Source organism: Diceros bicornis, chromosome 17 (assembly GCF_020826845.1).
Source record: "Diceros bicornis minor isolate mBicDic1 chromosome 17, mDicBic1.mat.cur, whole genome shotgun sequence".
Lineage (NCBI taxonomy): Eukaryota > Metazoa > Chordata > Mammalia > Perissodactyla > Rhinocerotidae > Diceros > Diceros bicornis.
Window position 1 is genome coordinate 12,198,271 of NC_080756.1, and position 27,362 is coordinate 12,225,632.

Below are 27,362 nucleotides of genomic sequence, written 5' to 3' on the forward strand. Positions count from 1 at the left end.
TGCCAGTTTTTGTATGGCCTTCCAGGTAAAAATGATTTTTACATTTTTAAAGGGTTGGAAAAGAATATCGTGTGACATGTAAACATAAGAAATTCAAGTTTCAGCATTCTTAGTGTTTTTTTTTTTTAACACAGCCACTCTCATTTTTTACATATTTTCTATGGTTGATTTCATGCTGCAACAGCAGAGTTCAGAAGTTGCAATAGAGACCTTATGGCCTTATCTGACCCTGCACAGAAAGTTTGCCAATGCCTGATCTAGATGTACTTCTATTTCTTTCTTTCTTTTTTTTCTGTGTGTGAGGAAGATCAGCCCTGAGCTAACATCCATGCCAATCCTCCTCTTTGTTTGCTGAGGAAGACTGGCCCTGAGCTAACATCCCTGCCGATCTTCCTCCACTTTATGTGGGACGCTGCCACAGCATGGCCTTACAAGCAGTGCGTCAGTGCTCGCCTGGGACCTGAACCCAGGGCGCCAGCGTGTGCACTTAACAGCCACGCCACGGGGCCTGCCCCTATACTTCTATTTCTCTCTCTTCACCTATCTAGAGTCCTGCCTGGAATGTACTATTCCCACTCATTCCTGCTGTCACCTCTATGAGGCTGTCAAAGAATTTTCAAAAAATTTACAAACATGATTCTCCCACAAATATAAAATTAACACGAGCCAAACATTTATTGAACTCACTGACGGAACCAGTAAGACGGTAAAACTGGTTGCAGGCGTATTTAAGGAGCTAAGTATTTAGAGCCACAAAAATAAAAATTACAATAAGGTTGAAGGTTAAACAAAAATACTGTCCTACACAGCAATAAAACTGTAACTTTGGGGTTAGCTTTTCTATCAATCAGAAATCTACAGCGTTACAAGTAACTTACAATGTTTGAGCTCTAATCATTTAATAAATAGCAAAGCCAAACACAGGTACCTTCTCCCAGAGAATAATGCTTAGACAGGCAAGTTAAAACACGTCCCAGTATGAACTGCAAGGCCATCCCTCCAGGCCTTGCCTTATTTCCATGTTTTGGGTAACTTTTAACAAGGCCTATCCTAATCCTTCCAGTCAATGTGGACCTCTCCTCCTTTTATGCTCCCATCACTTTTTGTACTTCCATTATAGCACTCAGTTATCTGCATTTGCGAATTTTATTTTCCCCAACAGGCAGTAGGCTCCTTAGAATCACAGTATTTAAGAGCTGAGATTTAACCTTCCTTTTTCACGGGATTTGAGCATAGGGCCCAGGGTTGCAGTTCTCAATACCTGCCTTGCCCCGCACAGATACTTAAGTCCTTAATGCCGAATATGCAGCCTCCACTCTTTCCAAAATGTCTCAGGGCACTTTCCTTACACCTCCTTTGGGTTCTAACGGGCGGTGCACTGGTGTTTCTCCCTTACTCCACTGTTTAGTGGCCTTCTAGAGTAGGCAGGTACTGTTTGGATTCTCTTGGTTACTATCTCCCATTAGAGCCTAACCCAGTGCCTTGCACAAAGCACCAGTTCAAGAGACAAAGGTTGAAACAGATGGGGGACTCTCTCCCCAACTGATGTAGCTGGAGACACCGAGTGTCCTAGCCTCTCCATTCACATGACCTTCCTGTCTCACCTACAGCACTAATACCTCAAAGCAGGGGGAAATGCCCGCCCCAAATGGCAAACATTCCTCCTCAGCCAAAGACCTCAAATTTCCGCTGCCCCTGGACACGGTCTCCAACCCTCAGAGAAACGGCGAGGTGGACTAGGCCCTGGATTCTGAAGTCAGCCCTTTCCGCAACTATCACCAGCACCGCTTTTCGCATCTTTTGGCGGTGGAATGTTTCCTCGGTGGGCTGGTTTACTTCCTCAAGACTAACCAGTCCTCCCTTTCACTTTTCAAGCCTCCCGACTCTGCGTCTCTCCGCCTCAGCTCGCCTCCCCCGGAGACGGCCCCCGGCGCGTGGCCCCATAGCGGTGCGGCCAACGGTTTTCCGACGCGAGGGGGGAGCGCAGGAGCAGAGGCGGGAACGAGTCGGGCGGGAGAGAGCGGACGTAAGGCGGGGCCAACGCCGGGAAGGATCGCGAAGGAGCTGGGAGGCCCCGCCCTTTCCGTAGATATCTCTAGAAAGCCGCGCAGGAAACCAAAAACAAAGAGTGCGCACGCGCGGCGGTAGGGCCCGGGCATTTTGCTGCGTCACCAGCCGCCGCCCGGCCTCACCACCCCTCGCTCGCACGCACGCACGTTCATTCTCCGTCCTCGCGCCCCTTTTCCTACAGTTTCCTCTTCTCCCCGACCGGAGGAGCCGCTCTCTCCGCGCGGTGCATTCTGGGGACCCGGGTCGAGCCCGCCGCCGCCGTCGCCTGAGGGAAGCGAGAAGAGGCCGCGACGAGGAGAAAACGCCGGAGTCGCCACCGGAGAGGAGCCGACTGCCCACCAGCTGCCGCCGGAGAGGCCCGCCCATCCGTGCGCCCGTCCCCCTGCCCCGTTCGCGATGTGAGTGCGCCACCCCTCCGAGGGAAGGTCGCCCCGGAGGGAGGCCGAGGCCGTGCTGGGGGCTGTCGGGAAGCCGCCTCCCCCTACCCCGCTCTTGGCCCCTTCGGCTCTCTCCCCTCAGTGGTGGCAGTCGTTCCTCCCCGGGGTTGGAGGTCCAGGACCCTGTTCCGGGTATCGTGGCGGGTGGAGGACATTTTCCTCCAGATGTTCGCTTTCCCCTTTGGGCAGTCCGCGTTGTCCGTAACTGTCCCTAACTAGTCTCTGGCCTTCGTCTCCCGCGAGCTTTGGGCCATGTGGGCGCCCTGGAGGTGGGGGCCCTCGTGGATTGCCGCTTGGCATCCTGGGCCGTGCGGTTCGGCCGCGCTGTTGTCTGGGACCAGGCCGTGGGCCAGTGCACCTGTGGTGGGTGCTCCCAGAAGCTGGGGGTGCTCCTCGGAGGGCCCCATGCGGCCTCCGCCGAGAAGCGACAGGCACTGCTAGGCAACTGGAGGAGGCCGCGCCGGCGCCACCACTTACTTCCCTCTCGGGTGTCGGGATTTCTTGAGCGTGGGTCTTTCCAGGCCTCCCCATAACTCTAGTCCCTTTAAGGGGCTGAAGGTTACCAAAACGCAGCTTTGTCCCTGGCAGCCAGGAGCTACCATGAGCAGGTAGTTGTGCACGTGTCGAGTCCAGAGATACTTGTGGACATTTTCTGTGTTCTTTGTTAACAGGCGAGGTTTCATTATCCTATCCTAATTTAAGGTTGAAATAGGTATGTGATTGCCTCCTTGTTGTCTTGAAGAGCTTAAATTTGTTTTTGTGGAGGTGACCACACATTTTTTAGCGATCTTTAGTTTTTATTATGGTAAAGGAAAACCTCGGTGATTTTAACCGACTAAGAATTCTTGGCACTGCCACTTCCAGGTCTTACATTCTTCTCAGGAAAAGCTTTTACGTTTTCAGGTGTGTGAACTGCCGGTTTTATAGTTTTTGGGACTAACTGCTCTCTAAAGGTTACGTATGGAGAGCAATTGAAGGGGAGCAGTTTTTATTCCTATAAAAAGTAATGCACTTTCAAGGGTTTATGTAATTAATGACATTAACGGTGAGTATGTTGGATTAGACATTTAAATGGTAAAGGATACACTATAGCCAGTTGACGACGGGGAACAAGCCTCGGGAGGAAAGCATGTGTTACTGTAAAGGGAATTTATTAGAATTTTGGAAGGATTTTTTTCCCCCATAGGTGATATCTAATAGAAGATTTTAATTTATGTAAAATAGCTTTTGCTTTTCCCTTTGAAATCTCTATTCCAAATAATGTAGCAGGATTGTCGGTCTTAAAGTATCTATGAGAAGAAGATGAATTCTCAGATAAAGCGTTACCAACTTTTAATAGACTAATGTAGCCAAACAAAATATCTTTTCGTTAAGAAATACCATGTTTAATACGGTTTGAAATAGAAAAACTCTAGGGAGGTCACATAAAATAGTTAGATAGGAAACCTTAACTAAATAGATTAAAAGATGAAAAGTGTAACAATATTCCAAAAAGCACTGTCTCTACGTAAAGAATGCTACTTTCAAAATGAGTGTTTTGAAGAGATCAGATAAATCTCATCCTCTTTAAAATAGTCAATATATGCAATTTTGCAAATTGTTTAGGATATCTTATTGAACTAATAAAATGAATGAATTTACAAGATGAATATTATGAGTTATTTGAATTGGGAAAAACTTTTAATGGGTCATCCAGTCCCAGGAAGAATCCACTGATAAGGGTTCATTTTGTTGATGTCTGCTATAAACATTTTTCTAGTTGTGGAAATAGACATTTATGCTGGAAATCTTAAGGGTTTTAGGGTCTGGTTTTTTTTTTGTTTTTTTTTTTTTGAATGCTCTGTAGTAGTGATTTCCTGGGTAAATTTCTTTTAATCACGTTTTTAAAGTTTTGTATAGTAGCATACATGAAAGCTCTCAATCTCTCACCTACCTTGGAGAAGGCTGGAATTTTAGGACCTCCCTCCCCCATTTAAGACCTGCGCAAACCCCCTGCAGGGGGTGCTCATTTGCTTTTTTTTAAATTAGCGATTGTAGTTGGTTTTAAGTTGGACCCATTGACAGTGGGTATAAAGTAAAATGTTTTATTTAGTTTTGAGCTATTTGAAGTCATTCTTTTTGGTGTCCTGTACTTAAACTAATAAATTGTCCAGAACTATACCATGACTATTTCTAACGTTGATTAAAATCTTATTTACTTTGCCATCACTCAGCTTTGTAGGATTGGGACCCGAAAGTAAAATCATCAATGTTTTGTTTCCAGAACAAATTGTAATAGTGAGCATGGGGTATATGGTTAATTTCTAAAAGCTAAGGAAAAGTAACTGATCATGGTCTTTGTTCAGTGTTGACTTCCTAACGACTGTAATCTGGCAACTGGATTTTCTTTTTTTCTATGTTTAGTTAGACTTTAACTAGAAGGCAGTAGAAACTGGAAGTGACAAATCACCTGAGTGCAGACCAGTATGTATTGTTAATTAAGATTCTTCTGTTTAATTGTATTTTCTCAGTTTTGAAATCTAGAAGCTATATCATTTTGGGGTCTTAAGTGGCTTGTGATTGTAGCTTTTCAGAAAAAAATACCTTTGTAATATCAACTGTTTTAGAATCAATCTAGCTCTTAAACGCTTAAGATCCTATTTTATCTGAGTTCTTAAATTGAGAATTGTTGCATCTAGTGTAGTTTGCTACAAAAATACAAAGTGTGTTGTAGTAAACTTTTTGTAATTTACTGTATAGATTGGCAGTGATAGATTTTAAATTGAGGCTGACTTCCCCAGGACACCTTTGAACTTTTGATTTTTCCAGGAAGATGCCAATTACTTGAAACCCTACCTTGAGCAGTATACTCAATTTCATGTTGTATCCCACAGCCAAATAAAATGTGCTGTTGTGGATTTTCTGTGCAATAGTTGATCTTCACATGTAGCTATACTTTATTGCCGGAAAGTTTATGTCGGGGCCCTTTCCACCTTAGCATGTTTAATTATCGTTGTGTACTGAAAGGATCTAAGTTACAGACAGGTGTTTAAAATTTTTAATTTTATTAGATTCTAGGATCTAGTTATTCAAATATCAATTCACATAGCACCAATTAGTATAAAGGGCTGTCTCAAATAGAATTGGAACCCAGGATTTCTGACAGAAGGCTTATTTTTTTCTACTTAACAAAAAGGGAGAATAATTTTCAGGTGGTCCTTTTGTGTGTGTGTGTGTGTGTGTGTGTGTGTGTGTGAGGAAGATCAGCCCTGAGCTAACATCCGATGCCAATCCTCCTCTTTTTGCTGAGGAAGACTGGTCCTGGACTAACATCCGTGCCCATCTTCCTCCACTTTATATGGGACGCTGCCACAGCATGGTTTAACAAGCTGTGTGTAGGTGCGCGCCAGGGATCCGAACCGGCGAACCCCGGGCCGCCACAGCGGAGCGTGCACTTAACCGCTGCGCCACAGGGCCGGCCCCTCAGGTGGTCCTTTAATTTCCAAATAAAGAATCATGTCTCTGTAGTTCATTTTTATTTATTATCTAAACTACTGTTTCTGTTAAAACCTGTGCCACTTCTTGACATATGGTAACGGAGCCCTGAGGCTATGAAATTTGTCTGTAATGGAGGCAGTGAGAGATTGACCTCGTTTGAGTTTTATACGTATGAAGAAAAAAATTTTTTTGTGTGAGGAAGGATAGTCCTGAGGTAATACCTGTTGCCAATCCTTGTCTTTTTTGCTGAGGAGTATTGGCCCTGGTCTAACATCTGCTGCCAGTCTTTTTCTACTTTATGTGGGATGCCTCCACTGCATGGCTTGATGAGCGCTGTGTAGGTCTGTGCCCAGGATCTGATCCTGGGAACCCCAGGCCACCAGGAGCAGCACGTGCGAACTTAACTATTACACCACCGGGCCCGGCCCCGGCCAAGTTATTTTATCTGCTTTGGGCATGTTAAAAGGTTATATGTACAAAAGAGGGAATTTGGGAAGGTCATAGAGTTGCTTGGAAGAAAGGCACTAAGTTTTAGGGGGCATGTTATCTTTGAGAACAGCTTTCACCTGTATATTTTAGAGTGCAAATTACCAAATAAAGGAACTAGCACAGAGCTTCACACAAGTTCTTGGTTCGCCCCCTTGGTGTCTTAGTAGTGTTTTTTTTTTTTTTTATGGTGCTGTTTAGGCCAAAAGGAGTAACCTAGCAGTTCTGTTCATTAGGTAGTGGGTTCAAACAACTTAAGTATTTTGTCCTAACGGCCTAGTAGCTCTTGAAAAAACTAATACACATAAATTGAAAGAAAAACATAGTTTCTTGTATCACCACAGTTACTAATGGAAAGTGTCTGCCTTTTGGGCACTATGTAACTTTTTTTTTTTTTTTTTTTGAGGAAGATTGGCCCTGCGCTAACATCTGTTGCCAGTCTTCCTCTTTTTCTTTTTTCTCCCCAAAACCCCAGTACCTAGTTGTGTGTCATAGTTGTAGAGTTGTAGCTCTTCTATGTGGGACGCCTCCTCAGCATAGCTTGATGAGCAGTAAGTAGGTCCCCGCTCGGCATCCGAACCAGCTAACCCCGGACTTCGGAAGCGGAATGCACAAACTTAACAGCTATGCCGTGGGGCCTGCCCCCCACTATGTAACTTCCTATACCTTGGAATCAGATTGGATACTTCGAGCTAAATTCCTGTTCCTCATTGGTTTTTTGTGGGTGCTTTTTTTTTTTTTTTAATCATAGCAACTACCAAAAATCCAACGATGCAAAAAATGAAACTTAATGGAGAGGGATGTAGTGCATTGAAACTGAACCATTTGGTGGCTTGACTGAAGGTGAGTATCATTGAATTCCTCTCAAATTTAAAATATTCTCTGGCAGCCCTGTAAGTTCCTCCATAGTGCCCTGATGCACCTTCGCACGTAATTTGGGAACCACAGAACTATCAGATCACCTTTCCAGAAAGTTTTACATAGTAGTACAGCTGACATAGAGAAGATCTGAAAGTATGAGAGGCAGGGCCGGCCCCGTGGCTTAGCGGTTAAGTGCACGGGCTCCACTGCTGGCGGCCCGGGTTCGAATCCCGGGCGCGCACCGACGCACCGCTTCTCTGGCCATGCAGAGGCCGCGTCCCACATACAGCAACTAGAAGGATGTGCAGCTATGACATACAACTGTCTGCTGGGGCTTTGGGGGGGAAATAAATAAATAAATAAAATTATATTAAAAAAAAGAAAGTATGAGAGGCATATCTTGGGATTTCTCTGAGCAAGGAATGTGTGTATGAGAGAGTTAGGTTTTAGACGTTTATAGACAGGGATTTTTTTTTGTGTGTGAAGATGATCAGCCCTGAGCTAACATCATGCCAGTCTTCCTCTTTTTGCTGAGGAAGATCGGCTCTGAGCTAACATCTATTGCCAATCCTCTTCCTTTTTTTCCCTTTTTCTCCCCAAAGCCCCAGTAGATAGCTGCATGTCATAGTTGTACATCCTTCTAGTTGCTGTACGTGTGACGCTGCCTCAGCATGGCTGGACAAGAGGTGCGTCAGTGCGCGCCCAGGATCCGAACCTGGGCCGCCGGTAGAGGAGTGCTCGCACCTAACCGCTAAGCCACGGGGCCAGCCCCTAGGCAGGGCTTTTGATAATACTTAGGGAAAAACTGCTCAGTCTATGAACTTGGAACTATTTTTTCACTTTCTGTAGCAGAATTTTCATGTTTCGGAATCATTCCTGACTTAGTACAAACTGAAATAGATTTACCAGTTTCTTGATTGTCTTTTGCTTGTGATAGACCAGTTGACAAACTCAGTTTTAAAAAATCAGTAATTCTGAACTTTATCTTTTTTTACTGCTGACTTTTTTTCTTGATTATAATGAGTTTTATTTTTGTTTTATAACCCTTCTTGATATTTACAGATATTCTGGGATGTATAAAAAATTAGTGAATCTAGTCTTTAAGAAGCTTTGCACTTAGTAGAAATATGTTGAGGTTATTCCTAAAGCTACAAGATAGTTACTCCATTATTAAGCTCTAGTAAAAAGCTTGTCTGCTGATTCCTATTGTTTTATCTTGTAATTCAAAGTGATCTTTTAATTCAGACAAATACCATGCTCCATTAAGAATAAACTTGTGGGTCGGCCCCGTGGCATAGCAGTTAAGTGCGTGCCCTCTGCTGCTGGCAGCCCCGGTTCAGATCCTGGGCGTGCACCAATGCACTGCTTGTCAGGCCACACTGTGGTGGCGTCCCACAGGTACGGGTGTTAGCTCAGGGCCAGTCTTCCTCAGCAAAAAAAGAGAAAGAGGGTTGGCATGGATGTTAGCCCAGGGCTGATCTTCCTCACCAAAAAAAAAAAAAAAAGAAAAGAACAAAAGAATAAACTCGTAAGGGAACTATCATTAATTAATTTTGAATAAGGTGTGTGAGATTGTGTACTGTTAGAGAATGTCTTAATACTCTCCATTATCTTACAAGTTTATATATATATACAAGATATAGGTAAGTTATCTCTCAGTACTAACAACACAAACGTTATCTTATGATGTATCTATTTATACATTAAGAAAGATAAACTAATAGCTAATAATGGACCTGATCACTTTATCCCCATACTTCTTAGAAGATTTTTGGCCTAAATTTCATCTAACTTGAATAGTAAGCTTCTTAAGGGCAGGGATTTTTGTCTATTTCGTTGACTACTGTATCTCCAGAACAATTTCTGGCACCATGTTCAATAAATATTTGTTTATTGAATAACATTCAAACTCTAAATGTATTTTAGCTGTGAGGCTAGGCTACATGAGGTGTTGGACTGAGAGTTAGGACTAACTGGGGTCTTCTTCTATTGGTCCTGTATTCTGCTATGTGACATCTTCAGTCAAATTTAAATATCTCTTACATAGATTGGAAAGTAGATTGGTGGTCAGTAGTTGAAGGATAAAGTTGGTGAGAGCCATCTATAAATGAAATCTCTGATTTTACAGTCTATTAATTCAGGCTTTGCTATATTTTGGGAAATCTGGAAAAGAAGTACCACCAAATCAATATATACTCTCAAAGTACATTTGACTTGTTATGAGCCATTGGTTTTGGGAATATTTAGCTTATTGGTTATGTTTTGGTCAGACTGAGGTTTCTCTTAACTGTGGATTATTACTATAGATTCTCCTTGAACTGATTCTACCCTTCTTCCTCTTGCCCCCAATTTTTTTTATTCCAAAGAAGTTGCCTTTTCAGTCAAAATTAATCCTTTTTTTCAATTTTTTTCTGTTTGATTAATTTCTGTATGAGGCCATTAAATGAAGATAAAACCTAATTTAAAAATATTTGCCTATTTTATCATAAGATTATTTTTTTGTTTGTTTTTAAAGTTTTATTTATTTTTATTTTTTCCCCCAAAGCCCCGGTAGATAGTTGTATGTCATAGCTGCACATCCTTCTAGTTGCTGTATGTGGGACAAGGCCTCAGCATGGCCGGAGAAGCGGTGCGTCGGTGCGCTCCTGGGATCCAAACCCGGGCCGCCAGCAGCGGAGCGTGCACACTTAACTGCTAAGCCATGGGCCAGCCCATAAGATTATTGTTAGTTAGCACATTCTGTATCACATTTTGCAGTCCCTTAAATACTTTTATAAAAGTAGAGCATTTTGGGGGCCGGCGTGGTGGCATAGAGGTTAAGTTCACGTGCTCTGCTCTGGCAGCCCACGGTTTTCAGGTTTGGATGCCGGCTGTGGACCTGCACACTGCTTATCAAGCCATAATTCGGCAAGTGTCCCACATGTAAAGTAGAGGAAGATGGGCACGGATGTTAGCCTAGGGCCAGTCTTCCTCAGCAGAAAGAGGAGGATTGGCAACGGATGTCAGCTTAGGGCTAATCTTCCACACACACACACACACACAGACACACACACACACACACACACACACACGCATTTTTATTAAATAGTCATTTCTGCTGTTTTCTCCAGTACATTTGTGTGTGTGTGTTAAAGAGCCTGATATTGTGTGACTAAGTGATAGTATCTAATTTTTTCCCAATGATTTAGAGTAAGAATTCAAATATTAATAATAATTTGTCACATTTGTATATGATAGAGACCTTTTTTTTTTTGGTGAGGGAGACCGGCCCTGAGCTAACATCTATTGCCAGTCCTCCTCGTTTTTTTTTCCTTTTTCTCTCCAAAGCCCCAGTAGATAGTTGTATGTCATAGCTGCACATCTTTCTAGTTGCTGTATGTGGGATGCCGCCTCAGCATGGCCGCACAAGCGGTGCATCGGTGCGCGCCCGGGATTGGAACCCGGGCCACCAGTAGCTGAGCATGTGCACTTAACCACTAAGCCACGGGGCTGGCCCCTAATAGAAACCTTTTAATAAAGAAACCAATCTAATTGAACACTACTATGACAGAAAGGCATTAAAGATTTCTGGGGGAAATATACTAGAACGCTGTGGAATTATATGTAATTCTATGGGGTGAGCGTATAATATATATATATCCCATGAGGTTGATCTAAATCATGTATTTCAGATTTGAATTATTATGGTATTAACTAAGATTTGTAGGCCTCAATTGAATACTGAAAACTTTTTGTTTCACTAAATTCTTAGGCATAGGCCTCAAGATTTTTTATGTTTGCTATCTGATGGTCCAGAGTACCTGCTTATAAAAATTTTTGAACATTGAAAAGTCTGAGAGAAAAAGAAAAGAAAGGTGTTGAAACTTTGACTATAGTGTTGGTTATAGAGACAAGTCATATGCTGTGGAATTCTATTATATATGGAATTTTGTTCCTCTTCAAGATTTCCAAAGTTCTAAAGGGATGATAGCTGTAATTAATGTTGTTTTTTTTAACTGCTCAGTTAGAGAATAAAGTAAACTCCTTTCTCTTGCCTCCAGGGACATCTGTGACCTAGCCCTAACTTGGTTTTTCAATCTTAAGCTTTATGAATTTACTCCAAATTACAACATGTTTGTCCTACCAGTTAATTAAAAGACTTGAGGTGTTTTATCTTTTATAATGCCTTGCACATAGTATCAAAAGAGTTACAATAGCTGGGAGATTTGCCTTAGCAAATTTTTTCCATTTAGCTCTACTGGTTGTCTTAGTCTGCTTGGGTTGCTGTAACAAAATACCACAGATGGGTATTTATAAACTGGGTAGTTTATAAACAGCAGAAATTTATTGCTCACTCTTTTGGAGGCTGGAATTCCAAGATCTGGGCACCACCGTGATTACCTTCTGGTGAAGGGACTCAGTTCCTGGTTCATAGCTTCTGCTGTATCCTCACGACAGTAGAAAGGGCTAGGGATCTCTCTGGAGCCTCTTTTTATAAGGTACTGATTCCATTCATGAGGACTCTGCCCTCATGACCTAAGCACCTCCCAAAGGTCCCACCTGCTAATACCATCACATTGAGCATTAGGATTTCAACATGTGAATTTTAGGGGGATGTATTTTATGCTATTTTTTTTGTTCAGGAAGATTTGCTCTGAGCTAACATCTGTTGCCTATCTTTCTCTTTTTGCTTGAGGAAGATTCATCCTGAGCTAACATCTATGCCAGTCTTCCCCTGTTCTGTATGTGGGTTACCACCACAGCATGGCTGCTGCTAAGTGGTGTAGGTCTGCTCCCAGGAAGCAAACCTGGGCCACTGAAGCGGAGTGTGCCTAACTTATTAACCTCTAGGCCACTGGGCTGGCTCTCATGGGGGGATGTATTCAAACCATTGCACTGGTGCATTCATTTTTTAAAGTGAGGGGTGCTTATAATTTTCTGCAGATGAGAATACCCACCAGATTCTACCATATTAAAAATGGTATTTGGGAACAAATATGGTTTCCACTCTGTCATTTTAAGACAGACTAAGAAATTTTAGTCAAAACGATAGAGGAGAATTTTAGGCTATGCAAAATTTAGTTGCTGGAGTCGACATAGCCTTAACGTTAAGTGTGGAAGAGCTTGGCAGTAGAGTTTAGAATGTCCCACTGGGGGGGTTTTTGGTATTGTTTTGCTTTATTTTTTTATTTTTTTTTAATTTTATTTACTTTTTTCCCCCAAAGCCCCAGTAGATAGTTGTACATCATAGTTGCACATCCTTCTAGTTGCTGTATGTGGGATGCGGCCTCAGCATGGCCAGAGAAACGGCGCGTCGGTGCACGCCCGGGTTCGGATCCCGGGCCGCCAGCAGCGCAACACGCGCACTTAACCGCTAAGCCACGGGGCCGGCCCTGTTTTGCTTTAAATAGTGGATTATTTATATAATGTATGCAGAGGTGAAAAAAGTTTTTGCATCTTATAGGTATGTTACTATTAAAATGTATTAACAGACTTGAGTAGTAGTTACGAATTTTGCCAATGTTAGTATCAGGCTAGGGATAAATCTAGTGTAATTAGTTTAGAAGCTAGCGTTAACGCTAAATCAGTCCTTCTCTGGGTTAATAGGAGAAAAAGAAGTGTTGTGGTCCTCGTAGAAGACAAAAAGGGATATCATAAACATTCAGTTTCCCTTTCAGATGAATGAATATAGGTGTTTATTACTGGTTAGGTTAAATGTAGGATCCTTCCTGGAATTTTGGTGGTTTAGGTCAGGGTCACCTGGTAAATATTAGGTTTTGCAGGCCACAAGTATCTCTGTCCCATATTCTCGTTTTATTTTTTGGAGGAAGATTGGTCCTGAGCTAACATCTGTTGCCAGTCTTTCTCCTTTTTTTCTGTTTTCTCCCCAAAGCCCCAGTAGATAGTTATATGTCATAGTTGTACATCCTTCTAGTAGCTCTATGTGGGACGCCGCCTCAGCATGGCTTGATGAGCAGTGCGTAGGTCTGTGCCCAGGATCTGAACTGGCGAATCCTGGGCCACCAAAGCGAGTGTGCGAACCTAGCCGATACGCCACCAGGCCCGCCACACCATATGCTTGTTTTTACAACTCTTTAAAAATATAAAAACCATTTTTGGCTCCTGGCCTAACCCCTGGGTTAGATTGTTTAATTTTGTTTTTATTATCTGGAAAATGATTGTATTAGTTTTCTAGGGCCGATGTAACAAAGTACCAGAGACTGGATGACTTAAACAATAAGAATTTATTTCCTCACAATTCCGGAGGATGTTAGTCTGAGATCAAGGTATCAGCAAGGTTGGTTTTTTTTTTTTTTCTGAGGCCTCTTTCCTTGCCTTGCAGATGGCCATAGTCTTCTGTGTCTTCACGAGTCTTCCCTGTGTAACTTGTGTCCTAGTCTCTCTAAGGACACCAGTTATATTGGATTACAGCCCACCCTAAGACCTCATTTACCTCAGTTACCTTTTTTTAAAGATCCCCTCTCCAAATACAGTCACGTTCTGAGGTACTGGGGGTTTAGGACTTTAACATACGAATTGGAGGGGGACACAATTCAGTCCAAACAGTGATATAACTCCAGATTACTTAATGCTAATTTCAGAAAAGAAAAAAGATTCTCTCTTGGTTCCAGTGTGCTTTAATAAGAACAGAAACTGATTTAGCTTAGCTTTATTATGTATTTTTTTCAAACACAAAAGGTAGAATACAACAGTGAATCCTCATGTACCCATTCAGCTTCAGTCATCATCACAGGGTCATTCTTATTTTATCTACACTCTCCCCTTCTCCCCAATGGATTTTTTTTTTTTTTAATTAGTTCCAGACATAATTCTTTAAAATAAGGAACATCTGCAATCCGGAAATCTATGGCAACAAGTAAGTGCTGTTGTTTACTAAAGCAGCAATTTCCAAGATTTTAGAGTAAATGACAATTGGACAGTCATAGATTTTGTGAGCTAACACAATTTCACAATTAGACTGAGTAGCTCCAAGGGAAGAAAGCTCCATGCCAAAATCATTTAATATCATTAAAGAAAAGTATTATCAATATAATCAATTCTCATCTACCCATCATCCAGATTCAACACTTTTCAGGCCTTTCCCACATTGTTTTATCTATCCCTTTTTTCTTTCTTGAAGTGGTTTTTTTTTTTTTTTTTTTTTTTTTTTTTTTGGGAGGAAGGTTGGCCCCAAGCTAACATCTGTTTTCAGTCTTGCTCTTTTTGCTTGAGGAAGATTGTCCCTGAGCTACCATCCATGCTAATATTCCTCTATTATGTACATGGGACGGCCGCAGCGTGGCTTGCGGAGCGGTGTGTAGGTCCGCCGCGCCTGGAATCCGAACCCGTGAATCCCGGGCCACCAAAGTGGAACGCGTGAAGTTAACCACTACGCTACCAGGCCGACCCTTTGAAGCATTTTAATGGAAACCACATATACTTCAGTTTTCATCTCGAATGGACATTTTTTCATAAAAACAATGCCTTTCGCGCCTAACAAAACTAACATTTTCCATATCATCTGCTACCCTGCCCATATCCAGATCTCCACAGTTTCAGTAATCTTTATGTTTAGTTTGAATCAGGATGCAGACTAGCTTCATAAATTGTACTTGTTTGATAACTCTTGTCTTTCTTAATCTAGATCAGTTCCCCCTCTTCTTTATGCCATTGATTTAAGAAACAGTGTTCTGGATTTATCACCTTCTTCTGGTATCATTTAACTTCTTCCTTTTCCTCATATTTCCTATAGACTGGAATTAAGTTTACTGTGGGATATATCATGTTGCATCAACTTGGGAGGTATATGTCTGATTGTCCCACTTTTAGTGATCATAAGTTGTTTATCAACTGTTCATCTAATTGTTAATGGTTTCACCTTTGATGATCACTGCCAAATCAGTTTAAGGGTTCCAAAATGGCAGGTTTTTTTCCCTCCATGTTTTATTCCACACCAGAGCTGGAATTCTGTAAAGAAGTTTCCTTCATGAACTGGTCCTATTTAGTTATGAATAAAGGTTCATAAAGGAAGAGAAGGAAAAGTGCCCAGTTCTTTCTCTTTCGTTGCCAACTTGTAAAGAATTAGAGCTGTTGCATCTTCTGGTGATCTAGAATTATGGGTAATTTTTCTTATTTTTTTTTTGTATGTGTGTGAGGAAGATCAGCCCTGAGCTAACATCTGTGGCCAATCCTCTTCTTTTTGCTGAGAAAGACTGGCCCTGGGCTAACATCCATGCCCATCTTCCTCCACTCTGTATGTGGGACGCTGCCACAGCATGGCTTGAAAAGCGGTGCGTCAGTGCGCGCCTGGGATGCAAACCCGTGGCTGCCACAGCGGAGCGCGTGCACTTAACTGCTGCGCCACTGGGCCAGCCCCCGTATTTTTTTTTTAATCGATACAAACGCAGAGTTTCTTTATTCATTGTATTTGAATCAATTTGCAGTCATTCTTTTTTTTTTTTTTTCGTGGAAGATCAGCCCTGAGCTGACATCTGTTGCCAGTCCTCCTCCTTTTTTTTTTTTCCTCAAAGCCCCAGTAGATAGTTGTATGTCATAGTTGCGCATCCTTGTAGTTGCTGTATGTGGGACGCGGCCTCAGCATGGTTGGACAAGCGGTGCGTCAGTGCGCGCCCGGGATCCAAACCTGGGCCACCAGTAGCAGAGTGCGCGCACTTAACCGCTAAGCCACGGGCCGGCCCTGCAGTCATTCTTTATGATCCTCAAATTGTCCTTGGCCCAGGGGAGAGATATTGATTGTTGCCTCTTGTTTTGGCTGATGTCATTGTCATTGTTTTTAATAGCTTAATTTGCACAAGAAGATGTCCCAGTCTCGTCTATATTTCCCACCTCAGGCCTGAGGTCAACCATTTCTCTGTAGGAATTCTGGTTCCTTGTAGTTGGAAATAGTATTTTGGCACTGGGGTGTGCATTGCCCAAGATTGTAATCATTATTACTTTTTTTTTTCTTTTTTTTTTTGTGAGGAGACCAGCCCTGTGCTAACATCTGCCAATGCTCCTCTTTTTTTGCTGAGGAAGACTGGCCCTGGGCTAACATCCGTGCCCATCTTCCTCCACTTTATATGGGACGCCGCCACAGCATGGCTTGCCAAGCAGTGCGTCGGTGCATGACCGGGATCTGAACCAGCGAACCCTGGGCCGCTGCAGTGGAGCGCGAGCACTTAACCGCTTGCGCCACCGGGTCAGCCCTCATTATTACTTTTTAAAAAGAAGACTATCTGATCACTTCAATTTGAAAATCTATGAAGCTAGTCATTTCAAGTTTTAATTACCTATTAAGTTAGAAAATATTTTCAGTTAAAGACAGAACCTGTTACCACATATTGAGAATACTGTTTGGCAAGAAAATGAGCTAGAAATAATGTGTGGCTTATTGTGACCTATTCATAAAACTCCTAAATTGTTTATTAGCTATATTAACATTAGAAGTTGTGAATTCTTAGTCCACAGAAGTTTGGTTAGGTGTCTGTCAGAGGCATTTAAAAATCTCGTTTTTGTTTTTTGTTTAAATCTGCCAATAGATGCCTAAAGAAATAGCTGGTATTTCCTGGTACTTGCTGATTTGCTGGTATTTAGACTTTGGAAACTACCATTTATAATTTTTAACCTACTTTAGATCTGATATCAGTATTCCAGAGTGGAGTATGACTAGTCAAGTTTAACAATTGCATAAAAATATTGAGCAGTTGGCTGCAACTTTTTATTTATAGAAAGGACTTTAAACTGCTACTCCTTAGGTTTGGGAATTTTAGAGCTTGGAAACAAAGCAATTCCTTTCAGTTGAGTTGATTTATAAGTAGTGTTTGAACATATAATAACTAATATTTTTTAACTCGTATTTTGAAATTTTAGGTTTACAGAAAAGTTGCACAAAATACAAAGAATTGCTGTACAGCCAGTAACTTTAATTTTTAGGTTATTAAAGCAGCACATGCTTATTTTAAAAAAATAATTGAAACAGTTGAATGATGTGGTTCTGTTACCGCCCAAAAAGGGGGTTTGTCTGCCTGCTGCAGTCAAGAGGCAGGTGGGAGGAGAGAAAGGACTTTTTATTACAGCTTGCTAGCAAAAGAGAAGATGGCCGACTAATGTCCAAAAAAAGCCATCTTACAGAACAAGGGTTACAGGCCAGTTATATAGGGGGCTGGTCTTCGGGTGGAGGAGGCATCTGGTCTCTGAGTGGGGGCATCCATCTGACCTCCAGGTAGGGGCAGACATCTGGTCTTAGTTCCTGATAGTGTTTGGTTTTGCTGGATATGCATCAGAGACGGGAGCAAAGCCCTATACCCTGATCTTTCAGTTGTTCTTGATGATGGCTGTCAGCAGACTCTCTGCCCCGGGGGTCATCACATTCCGAAGGAACTCAAGAGAACAAAGTTATGGGCCGGCCCCCTGGCTTAGCGGTTGAGTGCGCACGCTCTGCTGAGGCTGCATCCCACATACAGCAACTAGAAGGATGTGCAGCTATGACCTACAACTATCTGCTGGGGCTTTGGGGGGAAATAAATAAAAAAAAAAAAGAACAAAGTTATCAACTTACAGCAGCTGGGAGGGGCCATAAAATCCACAGAGCGTGTCTGGGCTAGTTAATCAGAGGTCATTCCAAGTTACAGTAGGGTTTCTTTTCTACAATATGGCTTCCCTTATGTCAACCTTATGTTGAGCCGGTATCAGTTCTACTTCCTTTCCCTTGTCTTTCTGGCTCATTCTTTAGAGGCAAATGCTGCTGTGTGTGTGAATTCTAGGAATTTTTATGCATATGCAAATACTTGTCTAAGGATTACAAAGAAAAATTTTAAAGTATTTACCACATATAATATTTATTGCCTGCTAACCATATTTGACTGTATTTACCTCTAGCAGTTTTCTAGCCATGTTCTAAAACTTAATTTTAATGGATGGGTAGAGCTCTAGGGAACTGACAGGATGAAGATGACAGGTATATTGCAGGGAACAGGAGCAGGTGGATAACAAGGAAAGAGCAAATACTCCGGGTTGCATACATGTATAGATAGAGTAAAAGATGAGGTTGTAAAGAAATTTGATTTGTTATCTAATGTCATTATTTAGAAACATAAAATTTTGTTAGGAAGATTTGTTTGCCCAGAAGAAAAAAAAGTTGCTTTATATAGTCAGAAATAAGCTGCAGGGGCCGGCCCCCTGGCTCAGCAGTTGAGTGTGCAAGCTCCGCTACTGGCGACCTGGGTTCACATCCCGGGTGTGCACCGACGCACCTCTTGTCCAGCCATGCTGAGGCGGCATCCCACATACAGCAACTAGAAGGATATGCAGCTGTGACATACAACTATCTACTGGGGCTTTGGGGAGAAAAAGGGGAAATAAAAAGGAGGAGGATTGGCAATAGATGTTAGCTTAGGGCTGGTCTTCCTCAGCAAAAAAAAAGGAGAATTGGTATGGATGTTACCTCAGGGCTGATCTTCCTCACCAAAAAAAAAAAGAAAGAAAGAAGCTGCAGATGAGAACTTTTTTGAGGACAAATTTTGTCATTTCTCATACTTTTTTTTTTTTTTTTTTGGTGAGGAAGGTCAGCCCTGAGCCAGCATCCGATGCTGATCCTCCTCTTTTTTTTTTTGCTGAGGAAGATTGACCCTGAGCTAACATATGTGCCCATCTCCCTCTACTTTATATGGGACACCACCATAGCACGGCGTGACAAGTGGTGCTTCAGTGCCGCCTGGGATCCAAACTCGCTAACCCCAGGCTGCCGAAGTGGAGCGCGAGCATTTAACTGCTTGAGCCACCGGCCCACCCCATTTCTCATACTTTTTAATTCCCTCCAGTTTCTAGCGTTGTTAAGTAGAAATGTTGAATACTGTATTTCAGTTGACAGTGGATTAGTTCTGTTTGATTTTTTTTTTTAAGTCTGTCAAGTTGAATTTTAGGAGCAGGGCCCTAAAGGAGTAGCATATAAATTTTGACAGGGTTACCTAAATGGTTAACTCTATTGAGCATTGTTTGTTTTGTTTTTTAAATCTTTCCTATTATGAAATAAATATCATTGTGTTTTAACTTTGAATGCAGCTGTTATAGTAAAAATGTAGTTTCTGTTTGAAACTGCCTCAAAATAATCAATGTTCTAGTGGAGCAATGTATTACTTTATATAACTTGGGAGGTATGTGAATATGCAGTTAATGAATTCCAGCTTAACTTTGTCTAATTTTATCTCTTTGTAGGCAGCCTGCTTCTGCAAAGTGGTATGATCGAAGGGACTATGTCTTCATTGAATTTTGTGTTGAAGACAGTAAAGATGTTAATGTAAATTTTGAAAAATCCAAACTTACATTCAGGTAAATTACCATTTTACATCATTGGATAAAGAGCTTATTTTCAGACAGCAATAACTTTGGTTTGTTTGTTTTGTGTGTTCACTGACATTACTACTAATCTTTACCTCTTTGAAAAGGCTCATTCTTTTTTTTTTCCTTTTTTTTTTAATACAGTTGTCTTGGAGGAAGTGATAATTTTAAACATTTAAATGAAATTGATCTTTTCCACAGTATTGATCCAAATGTAAGTAGTCTTGATGCTTTAATCCCTGTTTAAATCATGAGGAAATGGGCACACTTTAAGTACTCTTTTTAGCAGTAACCACTAATTCTGTTTTTCTTTTCTTTTCTTTTCTTTTTTTAATTTTTATTTATTTATTTTTTTCCCCCAAAGCCCCAGCAGATAGTTGCATGTCATAGCTGCACAGCCTTCCAGCCGCTGTATGTGGGACGCGGCCTCAGCATGGCCGGAGAAGCGGTGCGTTGGTGCGCGCCCGGGATCTGAACCCGGGCCGCCAGCAGTGGAGCGCGCACGCTCAACCTCTAAGCCACAGGGCCGGCCCTAATTCTGTTTTTCTTAACAGTTCAGAGGCTGACTAGTTATATTTTGCGATGTTTTCTCCCTTCTAACTAATTTTCTGAGTACTCTTTTTGTTCTTGTTATCACTGTTTGGACTCAGGGCAGTACTCTTGAGGCTTGTCTTACCTAAGTATGGAATCTTTAAATTGTTCTATGATTGTACCATGTTTGGTTAATTTTTTTAAGGTTTTCTCTTCACCTTGTTCAGGGAAGAAAAATGGTGTTGTTTTTGCAATTGAATAGCTTATGAAATTTTTAGTAGTCTAGGGGATGTTTTTTTCAGAGTTTAGAGAAAATGTAGGCAAAGAAATTAGGAAGGAGGACTAGGAAATGACAAGCTACTTTCTATCCTCTAGTGATACTGGAGAGGTAAATGTTGTGATGGTGCTTTTGTTTTCGTTTTTAGGATTCCAAGCATAAAAGAACGGACAGATCAATTTTATGTTGTTTACGAAAAGGAGAATCTGGCCAGTCATGGCCAAGATTAACAAAAGAAAGAGCAAAGGTAAGTTTCTTTTTCTTTTTTTTAAAGTTTAATATTTTTATTTAATTTATTTTTTATTGCAGTAACATTGGTTTATAACATCATACAAATTTCAGGTGTATATCATTATATTTCGATTTCTGTATAGATTACATCATATTCACTACCCAAAGGCTAATTACAATCCATCATCATACACATGTGCCTAATCATCCCTTGTGCCCTCCTCCCCTCTGGTAACCAGTATTTTTAAGTAATAAAAGATACATTTGTTTAGTATGAGGAATATAGTATTTTTGTTTATAGCTAAGTACTATTAAAGCCTTGTGTTCTATATGTTTTCCTCTACTTTGAGATTCATTAGTTCTAACTTAAAACCAAGTGTGGTGTAAGATTAGTCACTAGTTGATGCAGAATCTTGTGCATTCAAGAGGCAGACTTTGCTTTAGAAGCCTTTATAAATTACTCAGATATCACATGGAGTATACTTTGGCTCTTAACAAAAAAAAAAGTTAAATAATCTGAGAAAGTTCCTACCAATGAATTTTTGTTGTTTTACAAAGTAGGTTTGTTTAACAGCTGTGAAAGAAGCTTCATGAAACTATATTTACCATTACTGCATGACTTAACTCTGATTTTCCAGTCTATTCTTTTTATGTGCTATTTCCATGCCTCACTAGTGAGTATGAACCCACAGTTCAGGAAATGTAGTCTTAAGGCATACGCCAGTGAGTGCATGTAAACCTAATCATAGGGTGATGTTTGTATTGGTCTATAGCTCAATTGGCTTAGTGTGGACTTCAATAATTGGAAAGACTGGGAAGATGATTCAGATGAAGACATGTCTAATTTTGATCGTTTCTCTGAGGTAAGTTCTTTTAAATATATTCTTCCATCTTCCTCCCAGTGCGTTTCTATGTAGTCTGTTTAATTTGGTTTTAAAGCACCTAGTAGTATTTAAGATGTGTATTATTTTACCTTCAAAGCTATTCTGCCATAAAACCAAATAAGATCTTACCAGTGGTCATTTAATCCTGAAGTTTAACATTCGTTTATGATTTTTTAAAAATATTAGTGTTAAGTTCTAAAGTTGAAAATAAACTGTACAGTCAATGCAACACAGCTAGTTTTTATTCCAGCCTTGGAACATTTTTTTAGGAGCATGAATACAGTAATTGGCTTGCATTTTAAGGTCATGGGACATGAATATAAACCTTCAAACACAAGAATCATGGTGCGATGCACACGATGAGTAGTATATAGGGCCATTTTAGTTTGCAAAATCAAGGAAAGGGTTTAAGTAAGCCTGTTTTTCCAAGATGTCACCCAAATACATATTGCCATGGCCAAAGGAAAGAAATGATGGATCTCCCTTTAGGTAGAATAGACCTTATCAAATGTACTGCAGTAAAGTTGATCAGAAAAGAGCACATTAGGTTGTAAGTTGAAGATATACCCGTGAAATCCATTTTCATTGTGATTTGAGATTTTAATTGACTAGACTTTTTTTAATATTTCTTCTTTGAAAACTAAGAGTTAAAAGGAGTAAGTTTCCAGCTTCATGTATGCGACAGCTTATTTAACATCTCTCTTCACATGGCTCTGGCATCTTGATTTCAAAAGAGGGAAGGGAGGATGTGGTGTGGTATTCATGTGATTCTCCTCAACTATGCTGTTCCTTACCTGTAGTAATTGGTGCCACTATTTACTCATCTGTGTAAGTCACAACTTCTTAACGTTCGTCTCTTTCACTGCCTCTCTCTATCCAATATAACATTAACCACTATCTTTGTTCTGTTGTTTTACCTCCTAAATAGCTCTTCAATATATTCAATTCTCTCTGTTACCATTGTATACTCAACCCCTAGCGTTGTGCTTGGCACATTTTGAGCATTTTTCCTGCTCAAAGAAACTTAATTGAAGTGTTCAACGGTCCCTTCAGATGTAGGGAAATGCGTTTAGTTACTCATACTATTCAAAACTAGATTGCCCAGAATTTTTATGTGGAGAGATTTGACTAGGTATCCTTTTAAGGCCCCTTTTAACTCTCAAGTCCAAGTAAGCGTGTATCTTTGAAGACTTTGATTTTTGTTTACAAAATTTTGTGTGGTTATGTAAATATTTTAAATTTTCAGAAATTTAAACATTATAGAAGAGTTGTAACTTGGGGAGATAAAGTCCTTCCCTATCTGATAATAGTTGTTTAGTCTTTGGTTATTTGTACCTTTTTAAATAATATGCTACTTGCTTTATGATCGCAAACAACCAAAGATAAGAAATTAGTATTTAATGTAATTATGCGCTGTTAGTCCCAGTTTATTGTAAGCTTATAAGAGTGTTTACATATACAAGGGTATTTTCCACAGTGTGTACCTTTTCTTTCAAGAATTACGTTTATTTTCTGTTTTTAGTTACTGCTTTTTAGCCTTTGATTCAATATTCAGGCCTTTTATACAAGTCATCCTGAAGGACTTTGTTTTAAATCATTTATTGGTTCTTCATGATGTTTAAAACTATAATGAAAATACCATAATTCACATACTACTTAGCTTAAGATACAAAACTACAACTACAAATGAATCTCATTCTTGTCCTTAGCCACCAGAGAGGTAACCACTATTCAGGATTTGGGTGTTTAATTTCTACATCGTATGTAGATATCTTGCTGGATAAATTTTAATAACTTCACGTTTCTTCGATGAGAACTTAGCGTTAACTTCCCTACAAGTATTCAGGATTTTATGTAATTACCTGTAATCTACCTTTTCCAGAAAGGAAGGTACTTAAAACATTTATTTTGCTTTTTTATTGGTGGAAATCGATGACAGACTTAAGGTTTATTCTGGAGCGTGCAACCTAATAATTAGGGCTTAATTTAACATCACTTTTAAAACTAATTTTTACACTTCAAATAGATGATGAACAACATGGGTGGTGATGAGGATGTAGATTTACCAGAAGTAGATGGAGCAGATGATGTAAGTCTATAAATTCTTTTCTCTGTTTACCTAAATAGTAAGAAACTATGTGTTTACAGGTTGTTTTCTATAGATTCAAGATTACTTTTTTTGCCACTTCTTTTTTTTTTCCTAAAAATATAAGGGAAAGCAGTTTTTAGAATGTGCCCATTTTTGAGGGATGGGTACCTACTAGGGAACTAGTGTCCTATGGGCCATTTTTAAAGGGACCAGATTTCAAAAGAATCATTGCATAGAGACATCATGTGCGTTATTCAGTCGAGTTCATTTAGGGATTATTTTGACAAAGTTAAATAGGTATTTACAGCAGGATTGGTCAGAGACTATAGAACAGATGGACGTTGTGAAATCTATAGGAGGAAGATATACTGGACCACTCTTCTCAACATTCCCCCCTCTGGCATTCTGTTAACATCTTTAAATAAGTTTTCAATACAGTTTGGAAAATACTTACACAATTCAACAGCCAGGATTAGAGTTCATTGTCTTCTATCAGTCTAGTGGTCTTAATATTAAGCCATTTTTCTCTTCCATTGAATGCCAAGAAAAAAGAAACCATTCTATATAAGATTCAGTCTGGTTGATAGGAAGGGATTTAAAGGATGGGCTCAGTTCCCACCAAAAGGTGCACATCTTACGGGAAGATAGAGCCTCAGCTGTACATCAGTTCATTATATGTAAACCTATTCTTAAGTCCATTGATTAAATTCATAGGCTTGATATAACCACATATATTTGCTACCTTAGTCAAAAGTACAGTGCTTCATCTTTTTAAGACAAACTCTTCAGTTAGCAGAGGAATGTTGGTTTGATCAACTTGGTAACTTGTTTTATTTCCCCTTTGCAGGATTCACAAGACAGTGATGATGAAAGTAAGTGTGTTGGTTAAAAAAAAAAGTGTGTTTGCAGTGATATTTCACTTCAAACACCAAACTCTCAAAATAGAGACGTTAATTTCTTTAAAATTCTTGGAAGAAAAATGATTATTTCTTTATGATCTCTAATAAATAGCCGAAACAGAAATTTGAATGATTCAAGATTCAAATTCAAAAAAAGATAACGAATTAATTTGCTAGGAACTGTTTATTAACTTTATTGTTGGCTGCTTTTCCTGTAAGATTTTGAAGTTGGTAGATTATTCCCTTATACTTCATACTAATCTTTTTAAAATCCTTGCAGAAATGCCGGATCTGGAATAAGGAATGTTGTCGTCACCGGATTTTGAGAAAGAAACATAACTTCTCTGCAAGATTTCATAATTGAGAGAATTCCTGAGTTGATAGCTCTAAAGGCAGATGCTGTATTTGCCTCCTTTAACCCATTTTTCAACCTGTTTGTTTTTTTAAAGGCTTCACTAAGGGTTGATATGTACCACTGTATGGGGCAATTTTAAATCAGCTAAGGCAATAACCTTATGCATGAACATTTCCCAGACTTCCATGACGCTGTTGAGGTCCTAGGCAATTGATACGGCAGTTGTGATAAAATTTCACCTAAGTCTCCTTTACTTCATAACATAGATACTGACATGGTAGGAAGCTCTTGGCTTAGGGAAAGATAACTAAATTTTAGATTTTAGAACATGGACTCAAGAGTGGCTGAAACAAATTGGTTGAAACCTTAAACTGGTAACCTGTTGTTCCTCTGGTATATCCTTCAGGATTGTTCCACTAAAGTTTTATTTTTCAAAAAATTTACTTCACATTATTGTACGTAAGTGATCACTTGTCAGTGTTCCAGATGTATCTTAGCTAAAACTAGTGAATGCCCTAACTTAGATGGTTTTTGAAGCCTGTACATTTGGTATTGTTTGACCCTTAAACTTTTACATCTCTTAGCATGGAGGACGAAGAAAGGCTGTACATTGTCGCTTGAGAGTCTGTACATTTAGACCAAATTTGTATTTGCACTGTCAGTATGGCAAGTGAGCAAAAAAAATGTTAATACACTATTGGATTTTTTATTTCTTTTTTTGATTCAGCTTGTACCAGGGCTGAAAACCTCAATTTATGTTCATGACAGTGGGGATTTTTTTTAATGTCTATATTCTTTCTAATAAACTGTTGGAAGAGTTTTTGGCTGTCCTTTTAAGTGTCTGGTTTACTGTAATTTCATGTATTAGCCTTTATTGGAGTGGAGTTTTTATTTTGAGGAAGAATTTGGGGATATTCCTCTGTTTGAAAAAAGAGGCTTGCTGTAATGTCACAGGAAACCTTTTAAAAGTGGATCTGTAATAGAATATTGTAGATGCACTTTGCAGCAGTTGGAAAAGAAAGTGTTGTGATTTGATTGAAATAAAACTAAATGTGTTGTCCTCCTCTAAATCTTTGAGCTTCTGCATTTTGGCAGTTTTCATTCCCTCCAGTTTCTGTGTGTTTGTGTTAGCATAAAAATGCTTTATATTTCAGCACTTTTTTATGTCCGACGTTAAGGACCTGTGTTACAGGCACTGTTAAGTGCTGGGGATACAAAGATTAATCTTTCAGGTAATTGCTATGCCCAGGGAGCTCACAGGCTAGGCCAGGTGACAAACACTGAACAAAAACTTGATAGTTGGGGGAAATGCAGTAATAGATATGCATAGGGTATTATGGGGATTTAGAAGGGAAAACAATCTTTTTGCTTCCCTTGTTAAGTATATGACTGTTCACAATGATATTCAAAACCATTTTCTTAATGCTACAACTAGAAAATCTTCCTACCTTCCAAGGGCCCTGGGCATAGTAACACATGGCATTCAACTCTGTTTTGTTAATGTTACAGAAGATTAACTTGGGTTCTGGTCCTATTAAAGGAATGCAATTTCCTCAAAGCCCTAGATTTTTTCACATTGGGAGGTATGTTTGAACTTCTGTACTTTTTAAAAATTATTTTACGGCCGGCCCAGTGGCTTAGCGGTTAAGTGCACGCGCTCCGCTACTGGCGGCCGGGGTTCGGATCCTGGTGCGCACCGACGCACCGCTTCTCTGGCCACGCTGAGGCTGCGTCCCACATACAGCAACTAGAAGGATGTGCAACTATGATATATACAACTATCTACTGGGGCTTTGGGGGGGAAAAAAAAAAGGAGGATTGGCAATAGATGTTAGCTCAGAGCCTGTCTTCCTCAGCAAAAAAGAGGAAGATTAGCACGGATGTTAGCTCAGGGCTGATCTCCCTTACAAAAAAAAAAAAATTATTTTAAACTTGGTCTCTTTTCTCTGGCACATGCCAGAGGTATCAGTATGACTGATAAGTAGCGTAGTTGTTAGCTTCAGGGGAAATCTTCTAAAAATTTCAAACACTCTTATAGTTTTAGTTTCATTCTCTTGAAAAACTATTTTTGTATGTCACTTCTGGAAGTTAAAGATTCATTAGAAATTCATTGGCTTACTTCCAGCCGTTAGGCTATACAATTAAGAAAGTATAGCTTGATGGATTTCCAATTCCATCCTGTCTCCTAAGATTCTTAGAGTTTTTAAAGTTTGTGTTCAAACACTTGAATGAGATTTCATTAACCGTTATTGCTTGGTCAGGTGCTAAAGCTTGTGCATGGTACCTGATCCCCCTAACTTGAGTATTTCATGCTGAAAGATGAAACAATAGGTGAAAACTTCAGGAGAACTGTTTGCCCTTGTATCTCAAATCTGAACTCTAATTACTATTGCTTTAAAGACTTATTGGGGAGAGGATCACTTGGGTGAGTTTTTAAGTTTGAATGGGGT

At 40.1% G+C, this 27,362-nt stretch overlaps 1 protein-coding gene across 2 annotated transcripts; it reads left to right on the top strand.

Moving 5' to 3' along the window:
- The first annotated feature begins 2,164 nt into the window (after positions 1-2,164).
- On the top strand, positions 2,165-25,732 carry PTGES3 (prostaglandin E synthase 3). Of its 2 annotated transcripts, none has more exons than XM_058557884.1 (8): positions 2,165-2,468; positions 19,524-19,637; positions 19,791-19,860; positions 20,603-20,701; positions 21,459-21,548; positions 23,596-23,658; positions 24,506-24,530; positions 24,838-25,732. In XM_058557884.1, coding segments are annotated over exons 1-8 (483 nt in total). In that variant the 5' UTR covers positions 2,165-2,466; the 3' UTR covers positions 24,858-25,732. The 2 variants fall into 2 exon arrangements, with proteins under 2 accessions (XP_058413867.1, XP_058413865.1); XM_058557882.1 differs by lacking the exon at positions 2,165-2,468 and adding an exon at positions 3,093-3,115.
- The last annotated feature ends 1,630 nt before the right edge of the window (positions 25,733-27,362 follow it).